Here is a 17816-nt window from a genome sequence, read left to right on the forward strand (position 1 = left end):
TTTTTGCCTTTTTTTTTTCTTTTTTTGGCTTTAAAGTAAACAGTGATGAGACACAAGTACAGCAGTAGCTCTGACGTGGTGAATTATCAGAATTACACGTTGATTCATACCGATGTTGAAAGTGTTCTCACCCTCAGTTTGTCCATTCAAGCAAAGTTTTTAATGAATTCTGAGCAGAAGAGCAGCTGAGCATCTATCACCTGAAAGTCTGTTTCCTGAAAAACACACTGATGTGTTGAATATGTTTAATAAAAATAGAAAATGTATGAGATTAAAGTCAGTCATGAATATAGCAACAAACAGTATTTTCTGTGACATTATATTTTGTCAGGTAGATGAATATGAATGGTTGTTGAAGTGATGACCACGCAGACATTACTGAACATTTGCTGTTGTATTTCATTTCAGTGTCCACCTCTGTAAACTTGTTATGGCAGTTGAGAGTGTGGGGAGTAGGATGCACCAAGTTCTTTCCACGGGATTGTTCTCTTAAAGCATGCCAGCAAAGTACAAAGAAAAAGTACGTTTTTTTTATTCATTTCGTCCGATTTGGTCAAAGTCTTACATGATCCTTTGGAAACTTTGTAATTTCAGGTGACTGGAGTGCAGTGGAAAAGATAAAAGTTCCAAGACTGTTTTCCAAGTTTACCACATGCTGACCTATCAGAGAAAGAAGGCGGATGAGGTGGCACATCGCAGATAAGCTTTGACTAAAAGACTACAGTAAAGGTCTGTATTTTTATTCATTTATTTTTTTGTTGTTGTTGACCTAATTCTCACGACTGAACACTGAACAAAGAAATGACAAATCTAACCTCAACTGTAACCACACATCTTAAGAAAAGTGGAGTAAAAAAAGGTAGAAGTAAACAAAAAAAACAGGGATGAAGAAATACATAGATCAGTATAGAAATACATAAAACATACTTTGCATATTTCTTGTTTAACTTGCATTTCTTCACAAGAATGAATAACACTAAAAATCTATTGCAAAAAAAGGAAAAAAAAAACAACAAAAAGTAAGAAGTGTTGATATGTGTTATACAGACCCATGTGATGCCTGTGAGACAAATCATTTCTAATGCTCCTCACTGAATAAAACAGAGCTGATTTTTTTTCAGTACCCTGCTCACACCAGAACTTCAACACATTAGTCCTGTGAGAGAAGCAGAGGTGGTGGGAAGTGCATGAAAGTGTGGATCAGAAGAGAGTTTCATTTGTTCCTGACATTAAACAAGATAGCCATAAACTAAAATATTTCAAATTTTCACATTTTTAGGGAAAATTCAACTGCAGCCAGAATTCTGGGCAATGACACTTTCATTTAGGAATATGACAAGTAGATCATTTAAATAGAGAGGGTGAAAAGAGTCCAGATAATTCCATATAGTAGAGATCATGTGATGGCTGTGTTTGCAAGAAGCATTATAGAGTTCTTCAATCATGTGATGTCCAGACTGTGAGGACAATACAATAAACATCATGAACACGTATGACATCTGTACATTTGTACATGCCATTAATAATCTACTATTGTTCAGACAACCAATTAATTTAGGTTAATTTGGCCATATACAATATAATCTGACGAGGCATGCCAACACCTGCTTACAATGGCCACTGTGTACCAGACGCCACAAAAACAGTCATGAGGCATTAAGTGCAAGCGGACATGCCTGTCACAAGTTGATTAATTAAGTTATCAATTATAGACAACAATAGCAATAATTTCCAGAGCAGAAGAGACACATTGGCAGTAATCAGAATTGTCCTTTCCCACTGTGCCTCATTCGGTTTTTAATGTTCGAGAAAGGATTTGGAATGTACTTCGGTACTTATCATGAATGAAGACAATGGAATTCCCCACAGCTGACTTGTAAGGTTTGCTCTCGCTGTAAATAAGTATTTGTATCCCCATGAGTGCTTTTTCTTTTATACCCGCTCCCCAGGCTTTTGTATTAATTTTCATTGTTGTTTTTTCTTCTTTGATTTCTGTCACGTGGTTCACCTCTCACCTGGCTTTTTTGTGAGGACATAAGAGAAGCTAATCCTTCACCTTATTTCATATAAAATCAGTGACATTATCACACACTTTCTGGTAAGTGGCACTTGAGGGATGATTCAGTTGCCCTCTGTAGTGCATCACACTGTGATCTCAGTTCTTATCAGTGTCCAGGCAAATGTTGTTTAGGACTGTTTGGTTTAGTTGAAGGACCACATTCTTCACTCACTTCAGTCACTGAACCATACAAATGTGTTAATCTGTTTAACATCTTGGATTAAATCACTGCTATGTCCCATCTCAATCTCTCACCTATAATTCCCTTATGCTCCATAACCTAAAAAGCCCCTGAAGTGTTTTGTCATTGTTCATTTCTCTACAATTATACCTTTCTTTCTCTGTAACAAATGCTTTTGAGTGGCATAAAGCTCAGCCTCAAGGACGATGTAAGGTAAGAGAAGAACATATATACTGTTCTGTAAATCACTGTTGTCATTTATAACAGAGCACTGATCCCATTGTGTCATAGATGCCCATCACTTAAAAGTCAAACAGATCCCAGTGGACACTGCAAAAGGATGCAGAATCCAACTTAAAACAGGAAACCACTTGGATCAAACAAGCTTCAAGCTTGAGGTGAAACATGGCACTGATAAAAACGGTCCTTAGGATCACTAAAAATGATCATTTAAAAGAGTACTGAATCACACAGTTGGCATTTGTATAGTAAATGAAAGCCACAAACACAAAATAAGAATGAGAAAAGTAATACCATGAAGTGTGAAATAAAACACTGTAATGACACTCCAATCCCAGGCACAGTTACACAGAGTTTGCTTTTAGCACAATATTCTGTACACCTAGCATGCCAAAAAACAGAAGAGAAAAACAAAACAAAAACAAAAGACAAAAACAAAGAGAACCCAAAGGCAATAATTTGTCCTACATTTTTTTTTCCTATGAACTTAAATTAGTTTATCTGGCCTCAAAACCAATCAGGAAAAGAAGGAGCTAAACTTCTTTTTCTTCATTGCTCAGTTCTGGTCCCAAGTCACAGCTTCTGCTGAGCAGACACACCTTTCCAATAATCAAGAATGTCATGCAGGTCCTCACCTTTAGCAAACTGCACCTTTTTTCGAAGGGCATTTCCAGCTGTAACATAACAGGCCTCATCACGCGGGCCTTTCCGATATGGACGGAAACGCTCCCAGATCCGCAGTGAGCTCTCTGAGGAGTACTCTGGGCTAGAGGAGTATCCAGAGTAACTGGAGTGTTGGCGGGCAGGCGAAAGCTGGGAATAAGACGCTGCATCCCTGCGGGAGCGTGTCAGGGGTTTTAGGAAAGATACTCTCTGGGCTGGGGAGCCCTGGTGGGACCCTTCGTAGTAGAGAGCTGGGACGGAGTGGCGGTGCTCCGAGCAGTGGTAGTCTTGCTGCACCTCCAGCTGCTGTTGCTGTTGTTGTATTTGTTGTTGTTGATGATAGTGATGTGACTTCTGGCTGTCCTGATGTTGAGCACCAACACCACCACTGTCGCAACCACCACCACCCCCTCCCCCACAGCTTCCACTTCCCACTAAAGGGAGCCTCTCCAGAGGCTCCCCACAGCCCACAGGACTGGCTCGGTCTGCATACTGCTGCTGATTGCAGGCATCTGGGCTTCTTGGTTCTGGAACATCTAGACTATACACTCTTGCTCCTCCGCGTTCCCTGTCTCGGCCCATAGAGCTACAAGATGTGGTGCTGCTTTGTTTCTTGACAGCATTTACCATAACCACAGCTGCATCTGCACTCATCTGTCGCTGAATGGGACGCACAGCGGTGGCTGGAGGAGGGTGCCTGTAGGGGGGAGTGACAACAAAACCGCCACCACTGATCCCTGGACGCTCAGAGAGAGGGGCATTTAAGGCAGGGAGTGGGGGAGGAGGGGGTATCTTGTTTGGAGCAATGACCTGACATGTCTCTGTCACCCCTGGGGACAGTGGGATTAGGCCTCGAGTCAGGGAGGATGTGCTGGTGGGAGGAGGGGAGGTAGGATTGGAGGATGCTGTGGGGTTAGTTGAGGCGCCTGAGGCAGCAACTGCTGCTGCATCCAGTTTCAATGCATCAATGCAGTTGTTAATGATCTGGTTAACCTTGTCCACCTCCATGGCAATGGTGGAGATCTCTGAAGCAGAGCCATGTCCATCATCATCTGAGTCATCACCGAGATCAGTTCCATCATCATCTCTCAAGTTTTCCCCCCTCATCCCTCCATGTCCACCATCTCCCACTCTCTCCATTCCTCCTCCACCAGTTCTCACATCCATATAGTTTCCTTTACTTGCAGCCATGGCTTCTGAGAAGGCAGTGGCCATCTTTTCCACTTGAGGAATAGAAGAAAGTCTTGAGGAGGTGGTGTTTGCTGAGTGGAGCATTCCCGAGCTTGAAGATGTGGACAGCTTTCCTCCATGGTGGTGCTGAAACTGGTGATGTTCTCTGGACTGCTCCTGAAGTTTGTGGACTGCTGATGGATCATTTGCTACCGCTGCTGCCACTTCTGGCCCATAGCGCATTTCCAGGATAGTTTTCTTAACACAGATGGACTTCTTCTTCTCATCATGCATCCGCTTCTTACGTAGACAATAGTAGACAATTCCTAAAACAATGAGCATGCCAAAAAGGCAGCCCACAATGGTCATTATGTAGTGAGTAGTGGTGGAGGGTGTGGGGAGCATATCATCCTGATTTTGACCCCGAGTTGAAAACTGGAGGCAGGTGTGGTTATAACGTTGAGAATTGCGTATAGAGGCTACACAGAAGGTGTAATTGTTGTGAGGTTTGAGCATGTTGAGAGTGATCATCTCTTTCTTGTTCTTCAAATTCATGATATCAGACACATATGTGTGATTGTACTGTGTTAATATATACATTTTGCTGTAAGGACTTGGAATCTTCACAAGGAGAGAAGCCGTTGACAAAGAGACATGATGAAGCTTGATGCTGGGACTGTAGCTGTCTTCACTAGATGAGGAAGAGGTGGTAGGGTGGTGGTATGGAACAACACCACCAAACATCTCTGGTCCAATCCCAGAAGGGCCATCCAGATCTGGTGGGAGAGAGGTCATTCCTGGAATCATCACGCCATCCCGGCAGTGATGGTACAGAATGGTTTTGGCATTTCGACCAGCATGGCCAGCTGCAATAGGACTCAGTAAGGGGTAGCCAAACATTTCCCGGGGCGTCTCACACTGCAGGCGGTCATAAGTCTGTGATACGTTGTTGAAGAACTCCAACCAGGTTAAGAAGCTATAAAGATCACAACCACAGTGGAATGGATTTGCAGCCAGTTCACACACCATTAACCGATTGAGAACTGTGAATGTAGATGGGTCTATGCGCGTAAGTTTGTTGGATGACAGGTCAATGCTGCTCAGGCTGGGGCACTCCCAGAATGCATTGCTGGCAATAACCTCAATGAGGTTGTGCTGCAGGAAGAGGCACTGCATGCGACCAAGCCCTCTCATCATACCCTCGGTTAAATTTGTCAACTTGTTGTAACCCAACTGAAGAACCTGTGAGAAACACAAAGCAGCATTATGGTAGTTTCATCTTTTTTCTTTTACACTACAAACCTTGACTCTAATCATAATTAGCACATCTGCTTGTACAAATTGAATACACCTTAATGGCTGAGAGTTATGTCATGCTGCATCAGATCTTTCTCTTTTTAATGAATATTTTTAGAAAGTTAATAAAAAATTAACAAGATATTATTTGCGAATGCATACTTAATTTACCTTTCTTCCTTACAAGTTTTGCATCAAGTTTACAGGGAAAAACTACAAGTTGTCCATGATAAAAATAGTATTAATTTGCTATATATGATCCTTGAAGCTACATATAGCTTCAAGGATCAATTTCCTCATCACCTGTAGATTGGCTTGTCCTGCAAAGGCTCCGTCTTCGATATAGCTGATTTCATTTTTGGTAAGATTAAGGTCGGTCAAGTTGGTGAAGCGGTACATTGAACTGAAAAGCACAGCTTTCAGCTTGTTCTCATTCAATCTCAAGTCATGGACCGTGTTGTTGATGTGTTGTGGAATGGTCTCATAGGGCGGCTGGTTCTGACTGCATATAGCCAGCCAAACATAGCCTTTGTCTCCCTCAATGAGCCAGCAGTCTCCATTGACCGTGTCAGAGAAATAGGAGAAGAATAGGAGGGAGGGAAGAATAATAGGGAGGAGAGTAGAGGTGGAGTAAGCACCCTGCATGATGCCAGTGGAAAAAAAAAGAAAAGGGAGGCTATAGTCAGGGGAAAGATGTTGGAGCAGAATGGGAAAGAGGATGTATTTGTAGGAGAAAGGGAAGCAACAAAAGTTGCGAGGAAAAAATTCCAAAGAGGAAATGGGTCTGGGTTGGGTGTTGAAAAAGGGCTAAGGCTTCACAATGCCAGTCTCAGCATCATGGTTATTAGCAGGGGAGCCATGTTATGTCATATCCTGTTGAACTGCAAGGGAAGGGAATACAGTTTGTCTTCATACTCTTTCTGTAGGCTCTCCTTGTGTCTGACTCAAATGGATGGACCCTTGGAATGGTCTGTAGGATCTGTAAAAGAAACATAATGAAAGAAATGTAAGAAAAAAACATGTCTTATGATAGTTATGACATATATTGTTTTAAAAAAAGTCAAATTTAGGAATTAACTTTGAAAATAATCTTGGAAAATCTTGACTCTGCAGGAATTACTTTTATAGAGTTCAGGTCAACACTACATCACCTTAGAATTCACTCACTTTTCCCCAGAAAAGTCCTCCTCGAGCCTATTTCACAACACTTAATTCATTCTCCATTCCTTTACCTCATACCACTATGGAATCAAGCTTCAACTGATGCCTACAGTAAAGCATTTGGACCTGTCAAAACATCCTCAGTCCTGAGAGGGCCTTTATATTCTGAAGATTCAAAGTGCAGCATGAGTCACCCAAATCCACAGTTATTCTTTCTTACGACACCATCATGCCAAAACCTAAGCTCTCTAGCCCATCTGCATGTCATTTGAATAGCAGTCAAGCATTTTACATACATATGAAAGGGATTAGTTGCCTGTTGCATCATGACAAACACTGTATGCTTGCCTGCACCATTGCAGGGAAACACATACTTACAATTACACGCACAATGCAAAAATATGCACATTCAAATGGACATTCTGTATGTTCTCAGACACAGTCGTGCATGAGTACACATAAACGATAAATCATAAGTTTGTCCCTGTCTTACAACATGCAAGCGTGCACTCAGGTGCATCTATAGGTGAAGATAACACGCTAGTGTATATTTATGATGCTACACAAAGCAGTTTGTCGATCTAGTCTCTCATCTTACATTTTTCATCCCACACCTTCTCTACAGCACAATCTCTTGATGTCCCTCACCATTCCATGAAGTGCAACAGAGAAAATACATCCCTGTTTCTCTGAAGAACAGGCCCAATATCTTCCTCGCGCTCTAGATTCAGACGTCTCTCTAATTCCAGCAAAGAATTGAACTCATTATAGCTTATTCTGGTCTGTGTTCCCCCAGAGGTGAAAGCAAAGAATCAAGTCCATCTTCCTTTTCATTGGGCTTATTACTTCTGGAAACTAATACATGATTCTTGTGTAAAATGCTACATTATCCTGCATTTATCAAACTTAGACATGTGTACATGGGATGTGACACATATAGACAGGGTCATATAGACAGCATATAGACAAGTAGAACATATTTAGTTCTGATTGTACCTGCCACCCTTTGCCATGATAAATTAACTGCATTATAAGACCATACATGTACGGTATGTAGAACCCAAGCATTTCTATGACAATTTAAAGGATAGCTTACTTAATATTTTGGCAAACTGTAGATAAACACCAGCCATGGTTGTTTTTTTATGTTATTTATTTGATATATGGACAATGTAACTTTTTTGATTATGTGTTATAGGGCAATAAAAAACTATGCGAATCCCAATTTAATTCTAAACATCACTTTTGTGAGTCTACGCATTTCCAAAGTCATTGTTATTTTAACAACAGGTGGTCTAGTAAACAGAGGGCCAGCATCTTTTATCATTCGCCTCTGTTGTGCTTACTCTTGGCACATAATACAAATCACTCAAAGAAACTCTTTTGTAATTTTCCACAATATCTGCCTTAACTGCAGTCAGTTCAGTTTGCAAAAAAACACAAAGTCTTTGTGGGTACAGTTGTGACTGACATGTTTGGAAAATCTACCAGTTGCACACACTGTCTTTCACTGACAGACAATAAGTTCTGCTTTTCATCTGATCCACTGCTCTCTAGTGGAAGAAAAGCGGCCCATCACAGGTCTGTTTTTGGGACACCCTCTTGCAATTCACTGTCTTGCTCTCTCGTCTGAGGTTTATCCCCTCCACGTGAGACATGATCTCATTTGGTGCTCTACATAGTGAACCCCAAAGGGTTCGCATGGGGGAGACAGAAGACACATGAGTTCGTGTTTAGGAATGTTAATACATAATTAGGAAAACGGGACATACCTGCCTCAAAGGGACAACACGTACTCTTAACAATGATCCATTTGTAACTTTGAAAATGTAGGACTCAGCATCAGGCTTTCACTTCCTTTGCTGTGTCTGGACATTGAAAGAAATGATTCCCAAAGTAATTTGATAATCCATACAATGCTACTTTCTGGACATTGGAAAATGCTACAGTAATTCATGAATTTCACAAAAGGTAAAGGTTTGTGCTTGTAGACATGTTGATAACTCCACTACACACAGTATATCTAGGAACAAGGAAACAGGTACTACAAGCTCTAGATTGTGAGTGATTCATTGTCTTTAAACATCAGGGGTGGTCCAGAGGGAGCATCCCTATGTCCACACTACCAAGGAATTGCAACACATTATTTTTTTCTTTGCACATGCCAGGGAAGTTTTGCTTTAAGATCTCATTTCTGACCAAACATTTGTTGTGATGCTTTCACACTTTCTTTTTCCCATGTTTGTGTTCCTTTACACGAGAGAAAGTAAGACACAAATCCAGACATTAGATTGGAACAGCTGGCATGATTATTCGGTAGGCTTAGGCTAATTCTTTGCTGTAACAGTTGCAGTCATAATTCAGATTTAATGGAATCTTTCAAGCCAATTACTGTATTTTGCGCACTATAAGGCTCATTTGATTATAAAGCGCACCCTCAATTATGGGATCCATTTCTGTACTTAACCCATACATAAGGCGCATCTGATTATAAGGCGTACGTATTACCTAATGTTCTCTGATTGGTTTATCGCTGCCAGCACACGTAGTGTATGCATTACGTCCCTGTGTCAGCGGGAAATGGACCGGCTGTCAAGGACAACATCGTCGGTCGTTTTTACATTTATAAACTTAAAAACTGCACATTGGTCTGCATCATGCATCTCAGACTGAAGAACAGGCACTCACTGGGACATGGGCAAAAGCATTAATGATGACACGATTCAATCGCTAACTACGAGCTCGATACAATCTTCGCCCCATTTAGAGTGCATGGCTGGGATCCATCTAACCCTGGATTCACATAGAACGCAAAGCGAGCGACAGAAGTGGCCAGTTGCCATTCCTTTCCAATATACGAGAGCGGTGAGTGATGCAAGGGGGGTTAATGCCCTGATGAATGCTCGGCTCCCCGCGGTAAATTCAAAATGGCAGTATCCGTGACAGATTTTGGAATCCAGTGCACACATAAAGCGCACCTGATTATATGGCGCACGGCTGTTTTTTAAGGCTTTTAGGTGCGCCTTATGGTGCGGAAAATACTGTACCTACTTTGTGGAGGCCTTTTTTTCCCCCGGATGTTATCTTTCATTATATTAAGCACTTCAATCAATTGTATTTTCTTAACACTCCATAGTTTGGCATTATGCCTAATTACTGTAGCAGCTAAGCTCAGCAGGTTAATTTCCTCAGCTGCATTATCCACTGCCAGGCTACACCTCACAGCTTTAGCAAAAATTATATAATGTACATCACCCAATACACTGCTATAGAGTTGTGTTTGAGAAGCACTGTATGATTAGTGAAAAATCAAATCAATATAAAGGTTATACTACAAGTTGTAGAATGTCTCAATTATGCTCTTTTGTGCACATATGTCTCTACCTGTTACTCTGTTAACAAATGTGACATTACTCTATACAGAGTTTAATATTAACAGTAAGTTTAATATTTATAATTTCGAACAGATCATAGGTCCATGACAAAACTGATGAAAGGGGAGGAGTGAGAGAAAAGATTTAAGAGCAATAGTTGGACCCAACAACTCTGATAGAACAACCTCCGTGATATAAAGACTCTGCGGCTCAGGTACACAGTCAGCTGAATAACTTTTCTGCCTTTCACCTTCCCAACATAATATGGGATAGAAAAGAGGGGTGATAGGGGCAGTGAGGTTGCTTTTTGGTCAGTTTGCTAACAAGAGGGATAGCATTCCCCTCCCCCACTAAAGCTGTGTCCTGACTGTAGGTGTGTGAACCACTTTCACCTCAAAATACATGAGAGAAAACAGATATAATCAAATTTCAATAGAAATTTCCAATTATATGTTCTACCTTACACACAGAGGATACAAGAGGAGGTTCAGACTGTTAATTAGACTTGATGAAATGAAACAGACCAGCCCCAGAACTATGCAAATCTTTGTCACGTGTACACTGGAACTAAATACTTTAGATATAACCTAATATTTAAACCACAATATATAATCCTACAAATGTTATACTGACCAACTATTGCATGTTGTGTGATCCCTTTGGTTGGTCTGTCAACATGCTAATTTAGTTTACTAAAAAACTTAATGAGTTGTTGGAACTTTCTGCAGTAGCTTTAAAGTTAGAACAGCTCATGTTCATAGACTCTGAAGTGGTCTTAAAACCGTGGAACTCACTTGTAGCTATAAAACTTCAAACGGTCTATTGTTTATACCTGTGTGAAAAATGTCCCTCATAAATTGCAAGGTACTAAAAAGACATTTCACTAAATGTGTTTTCCTAACCCATTCTTAGAAAATGCATCACAGAACATAGAAAACAAAACTCAGTAATTGTACTAATTCAGATTCTTGTTCAAATAAAACACAAGTTGTTCAATGTCAACTTTGTAAATCTTTTTGATTTTGCGAGGTACACATTACATATGGATATATACACCCCAGCCCCATCCTTTTATACCACACAGATCTGGGTTATTCAGTGTTAAAGCTCCTATTGATCCTCTTCGTTGCCATAGAAACACTTCTATGATTGACAGTGCCAATTTGATCTAATGCTAAAAGAATAGAATGTTGTTGCTATTTGCATCAAATCAGTATGTCTCTTCTGCTCCATTACCCACAACTATAAATCTCTCCACCATGAATTCTAATAGCATCCAATGAACACTGACTGTGACAGGTGCTTGATTTGGAGGGGTTCCATATCTATTCTGAACTATTACCAAAAGGACTCTTGGGCCCAGGCCACTGTCAGCCTGAATGTAAATTCATTGGCTGTGACCTCTTGCGCCTCTGGCTGCGTACAGTGCTGTCATTTTAAATTGTATCACCTGTGGATTATTTGTGCTCATCAGTGTGACATGTTAAAACAAGCAAAGAAGCACCACTGTTCATGTGAAACATGCATGGCAAATGCGCACAGTCCCTTGAATTTAATTTGCGCTCAAAACCTGTGTGTGATCAGTGGGTGATTTACTCAGGCAGGAACTCATCACACTATCAAACAGGGAGCCTCTGCATTGTACATGCTTTCCAAGAGCTAAGAGAGCACTAAAGAGTTATCTAAGACCAGAAAAAGTAAAAATAGTAATCAATTTGAAAGTATTTCTCGGATGACTCATTTGATAATAATGAACTAATTTATACGCAGCTTGTAATATAAATATTGAACTGTATTGCATCATTTAGTTTGGTTTTTTTTAAATGTGTTGCTGAAGGCAGATTTAAAATCAGTGGAACCTTTGCCAATTTTTTGGCTTCACGAAATAATGTGCAATAGTAGCAAATAGTAGTAAAAAAAAAACATTTCTTTAAATCAAAAACTGCTTAATTTAGTATATAATCTCTTTGTTAAATGATTGTTAGATTTGCATTGCCTTAGATCCATTTATATCTGTTTGGCCAGTGGACAAATGTCCATATTACTGCCATGAAAGGCACACAGAAGAAGAGTACAACTCAGAGCAACAAGTGGTCCACCTGCAATGGTCTTATAGGTCGTTTGTTCACACTCCTCAGACTGGCTAATAATAGCCTGTAAAATATCACCCCCTACAAGCAGCAAAATGGGAAATGTGACTCATGAGCGTTTCCACAACAAAGTAGATGGGATTTTTAAGTCTTTTGTTTAAGAAGCCGTAGAATCCTCATATGGAGGAGGGATGATTGGATGGAGAAGCTAAGCACTGCACTCTCAGCCAGTAAAAATTGTGTGACATGAGTTTGAGACCAATATACGTTCTGTCAATAACACAACACTTCAGTAAAACATTGATCTCAAATGGTTAGAAAACAATCATGGTTAGGGCTGAAAGCTATTTCTTTTACAACTCAACTATGCTTTCTTGGATGAGATTTTGCTGGTTACCTTGGTTACATGTAAATACAGACAAAAAGTTGTAACTATCTGACTGACTTTAGAAAATAGCATCACTTAGCAGGGTTAGAAATCAAAACTACATGGATACTGTTACAAATGGTTTCACTCATGAACACTAGAAGTTGTGTACATTTTTTTAATGTAAGTGTTACTGTAGCTGCATCTGCCTGCAGAGGAAATGCCAAATAAGGTAGGGGAGGAGTACAGTCTTGTTCAGAGGGCAAAAGAGAAAAAAGTGGACAAATCCGTGATAGTTGAAGATACACATTTTGAGAAATGATGGATTGCCCTAATCATATCATGCAAGAACGGGCATTTTCAGGATAGGCAAAGCCAGAAAACAAGAATAAACACTGGTGTAGTTTTCCACGGATGACAATCAGTGATTAAAAACCAAGGAATAGATTTCCAAATGTTGCTAGATGAGGATGGACAGCTTTCAAAATGTTGTATAATACCCACATATTTCTATATAGTGGATGTGACTATTTTTCTTTTTTGTGTTCACATCCATGTGGAGCTCCTTTAGGCCACTAGATATTGTCAATATGTAATCTAGAAATAGGACAAAACATAAAAGTATAAGCATGGGTGGAATCTAGATAGAGTTGACTGTTGTTAAGTGAAAAAATAAAAATAAAAATAAGGGAACTCATTCACTGGCTCCCCACCTAAGCAGCCAATGACATGTCCTGCCAGGCACTCAACAGGGTTTCAAATAAGGTTTGACAGTCTCATTGGGTAAAATGCCAATAATATATCTGTTGAGGTTGGAGCTGTTGGTGATCCATGCCAATACTTGATTATTTTGGCACATGCAGAGAGTTCTGCCTGTCAGCAGCTTATTTCCCAACCAACACTGTCTTAAATGACCGTATAAGGATGTGTTTGTATAAACTGTGATTACCATACCGAAAGCAGCCATTCACAAAGTGGTTTTAGAGAGAGCACAAAGCATTACATGCTGTCAAGCAGATAAACACAATAGTGTCTGATACATAATGTCTTGATTATCTGAAAACATTTTTTCCCCATTATATTTACCATGCTTTGCCACAACTTGTTTATTCTTTTTGAGCGCAAACTAAACACCTCCTCATATTTCCAGCATTTTAATCAAACTGAATTGCTTTTATTCGTTCCACCATGAGTCAGAAGACCTTAGACAGACATAAAAGACTAATTTCAAGTGGGTGTACCAAAGAATTTCTGTGTTGATTTTTAAGAAAGGCAACAAAAAAAGAGAGATAGAAAATAAACAAAAGAGGGGATGAAGATGCCTAAACTAATTTACTCTCTTTTTAGTGTGTTTCTATTCTTAGGCCAAATTTGTTCCTTATTTCCTTATCCACCTGAACCTTAATCCAATAACCCTCACGAGTGCCCACAGGCTCATGCCATGGCTTTGAATACATGTTTTTATTTACAACAGCGATTTAGTTCTGACTCACGTCACCATGGTAACCATTCCAAAGTGGCCTGATGGGGTGTTTAGTATGTTACTGAGTGACTTAAAATGGCAAAAGAATACTGGAGCTCTCAACAGACTGAAAACAATGACACCTTCATTTCATTGAACTCCCTCTTATGCCATTTAGTATCAAATCTTTGCTTTATCCATGTATATTTTCATTACAGCTCTTTTAGGTCAGACTTATAGGGTAGTGTACACCATCATGGGCTGCACTCACACAAACACACACAAACACTAAAGTGTGTGTGTACCTTACCACAGTGGATACGTGAATATAGCAGAAAGATACATGATTTTCAGTCACAAGAGTTAACATTAATCTGAAGAGTGTTCGGTGTGGCCTCGAAGGCCTCTATAACCCCAAGTGCTTGACTGACAAACTGTCTAAAGAAAATAATCTACTGAAACCCCTCACTCTCTGTGCACCTTCTTTTTGCTCTATATCTATTGGTATCCCTGGACTCTTCTATCCATCTACTTTTACTCTTCTTCAACTGTTTTTTATCTCTAAACTCCTCTAATCTCGCCACAAGCCTTGATATCTGTTCCTGTCTCCTATGTTCCTTTGCTATGTTGCTTTCTCAGCCTTCTTGTATCACTTTTCTTTCCATCAGTTTGCACTGATGTTGTACTTCCCTTTTGTCCGGGCCAGTTCCCAGGAGTGCAGTCAGTGTAGTGTGGAGAGGTTGGGGAAGTGAGCAAACCCCTCTTTCCTCTCCACTTCACACAGGGCTTAGGGATGAGACAAACACAACTACAGGCATGGACGAGGCTCCTCTGAGAGCTTAACCTTGTGTAAGTCTGAGTGGAACAGATGATTTCTCAGTGGCCATAGGAAGAACCTTCTAAAAGCAGCAGTGCAACTTTGCTAAGCCCTGTTCAACAAAATGTTGCAGGTTTACTCCTGGCAGGATTTAAAGATATGGATTTACTGTCTTAACTGTGCTCCCACAGGTACAATATATCTCTATTTATGATTTTAAATTTTTTTCTATACATATGAAACTACAAAAAAAAAATTTAGGTGATCTCCCCTTTATTTCTGTCTCGAGAAGCTATTTGTTGCTCAAGTAGGGCAGAGAAATGTAGAAAGATATAAATAAATTACAAAGCTGAGACAAGCAAAGCAGAAAGAGAGGAGAAGAAGTGAGAAAGGGCAATGGAAGAGACAGCTAGAACAGAAATGATGAGGGGCTGCGTTTGATCAGTGATTCCCTCACAATCTCCTTATTCACATCCACAAAGAGCAGAGACAAAGTCACTGCTGCAGCATAAATCTTAAAGCACTGTAAAATTATGTGGATGATCCAGGCTGAAAAAAAAGGACAGCCTTAGAGAAATGAATGAAAAGGTAGAGGTGGAGGAAGAATGGTATAACTACCTCTCAGGTTTGATCTATAATTCATATTTTTTACCATTGTGTGCTATCAAGATCTTTTCAACATCTCACCTTTCTTATGTCAATCTCACTTTTCAATATCCCCTCTGACCATAACGCTGTGTTCGTATCTGTAACTGTTTGTCAGTGTGTGATGTTTAGATCCCTGTCATCTGTGGCTGCTCATGCATGACATCATATCCATTTCTTGAATGCCTCGCGGGAAGAAGTAGTGATGCAGTGAAGCGTGGAGGAGGGGCCAAAAGGTCTGGGGACTAAATGGAGCAGAGCAGCTTCATAGCCCTCCAACTGACCACTATGTTACAGCTACGACATACTTTCTTTTCTGTATCTAGAATGACCTGGGGGGAGGCCTAAGGATGTGACTCCATGGTGTGACTTGGACCTGTAAGATGAGCGGGTGGTTGGAAAGTTTTCAGCAAAAGAAACAGGGTAGATGCCACCCAGAGCCTGGGTTAAAGCCAGGGGGATGCATGTTCAAATTCAAGCACAGTTATGGCAACCATGTGGAAAGAAGAAGATTGTTTCCCTGCTAGAGGCTGGGATTTGGAGGAAAGCTGCAGTGAGAAGGAGAACATGTGTGGCTTGAACTGGACCTGGGGGAAAACAGAAGCTTGTGGATGTGCACTAGATGAGGGCAGTGGAGATAATTCTGTGATTGGGTCAGTGAAATGTCAAAGATTACAGCCTGGACAATTATGCCACGGCGCGCATTTCTTTGATCGGTTTATGGATTAACAAAACTAACAAAAGCTGTCAGTTAAAGTGCGAAGGGCTTACAGTACAGCTCAATAGACCCGATTTTGGCCAAATGAAAATTATTTTGGGGAATAGATAAAACAAAACTCCAATCAGACAGGATTTATAGCACTCTAGATAATTTCAATATTGCATGGCAGGGTGTAAGATACAGATGGGTATGGCATACAAGGAACTTTATAACCAATTGGCTTGGTCATCATCATCATCAAATGGCAAGTATGGTTTGGGAATGGGAGATCTAGATCTTTAAAATTGCCTAAAGCTAACCAACAGGACATAAAGATGTTCAATAAGCTGCAGAAAAAGTCTGTTATGATAGTCCTAGATGTGGAAATCACAGATGAGAGCAACACCAAGAAGGAACACAAGACGCTCGAAAAATGCCAAGGGCTTAAAGTGAAGGTTGAAAAGATGTGGGAACTTCCGGCAACAGTGGCACCAGTGGTAATCAGAGCACTCAGGAATGAGTCTGAGATTAAATCAGAGCCATACTCATAGACAACACTTCATCAGGAAGAGCCTGATTACAGCAGTCGACAGCCTTCTGCTAATAATGCTAACATGTCCTCATTTTCAAGGATCTTTCAAATATCCAATAGGGAAAAAATTTAATTGAGCTATTTTCATGTGCCAAACTGAATTTATGTTTGCGACACAAACAAATTTACATCATCATATGAATGTGCATATTCTTTTTTCTGTGCACAACGATGCACATTACATCACTGATTTTTTCCCCCCAGTAAACTGTTACCCGGTGTTGAAATTTGAAACAGGTCTATCAAATCTATATCGAAGCACTGCATACTCATTACAAAATTCCAGTCTCAGACACAGAGTAAAAGAACACAACTTAGGCAATAGTGTAGATAAAAACCCAGCACATTTGCTGCGATCAGCGTATCTGTTATCCTGCGGCCTATCCATTTGCACAAGTGCTGCCATAGCAACAATTTATCAGTGTTTGAAGTGTGACAGCACATTAATTTTTTGATCACAGAGGAGCATGAGGTCTAATGATGCATAAAATGATGGTATAGTAGAGATAGAGAAGCAGAGAGTCAGAATGAGAGTGATATTGAGAGCAGAGGAAACTCTGATTGGTGGAATAAATTAATTCTTGGGAATAATTGACTATTGACCATTTCTGTTATTTAAGGAATGAAGACATGTTGGATGTTGTACTATACGAACAAATTGTAAGACTGACTATAAATCTACTTTGAAAAGCAGAGTACATTACTCAGTGGTTATGGGAGTCATGAATATTAACAGTTAACTATATCTTTGAATTCTGTCCGTAGGTCTGACGGTAAACCCCAATCATGAAAAAAAAAAAAAAGTTTTGGAGGGTTTTTTTGGCTGACTTATTTAGCTCTGTGGGTTGGGGTTCTAAATTTTGACCAATTGTTGCCATCAGTGAGTTTTCAGATTGAAAGAGCACATTGACCAAATGAAGACACTGGGATGACTTCATGATCAAAAGAAATAAACAGGAGTAAACGCACTGAAAGTGCAAACATCTCTCTTTTTTCTAG

The 17816-nt window shown here is 40.1% G+C and overlaps 1 protein-coding gene across 1 annotated transcript in view; it reads right to left on the bottom strand.

Annotated features, from left to right (window-relative positions):
• Window positions 1-965: 965 nt before the first annotated feature.
• The window catches only part of LOC140273717 (protein phosphatase 1 regulatory subunit 29), a 62203-nt gene continuing 45352 nt past the window's right edge, over window positions 966-17816 (bottom strand). Inside the window, exons 3-4 of the mRNA XM_072369367.1 lie at window positions 5913-6588; window positions 966-5555 (exon numbers count right to left, since the gene is read on the bottom strand). Of these exons, the coding sequence (XP_072225468.1) occupies window positions 3054-5555; window positions 5913-6254 (2844 nt within the window). The 5' untranslated portion in view covers window positions 6255-6588 and the 3' untranslated portion in view covers window positions 966-3053. The remainder of the gene's footprint in view (window positions 5556-5912; window positions 6589-17816) is intronic.

The sequence above is a fragment of the Leuresthes tenuis genome, unplaced genomic scaffold (genome assembly GCF_036924035.1).
Source record: "Leuresthes tenuis unplaced genomic scaffold, fLeuTen1.0.hap1 SCAF_17, whole genome shotgun sequence".
NCBI classification, from domain to species: Eukaryota; Metazoa; Chordata; class Actinopteri; order Atheriniformes; family Atherinopsidae; genus Leuresthes; species Leuresthes tenuis.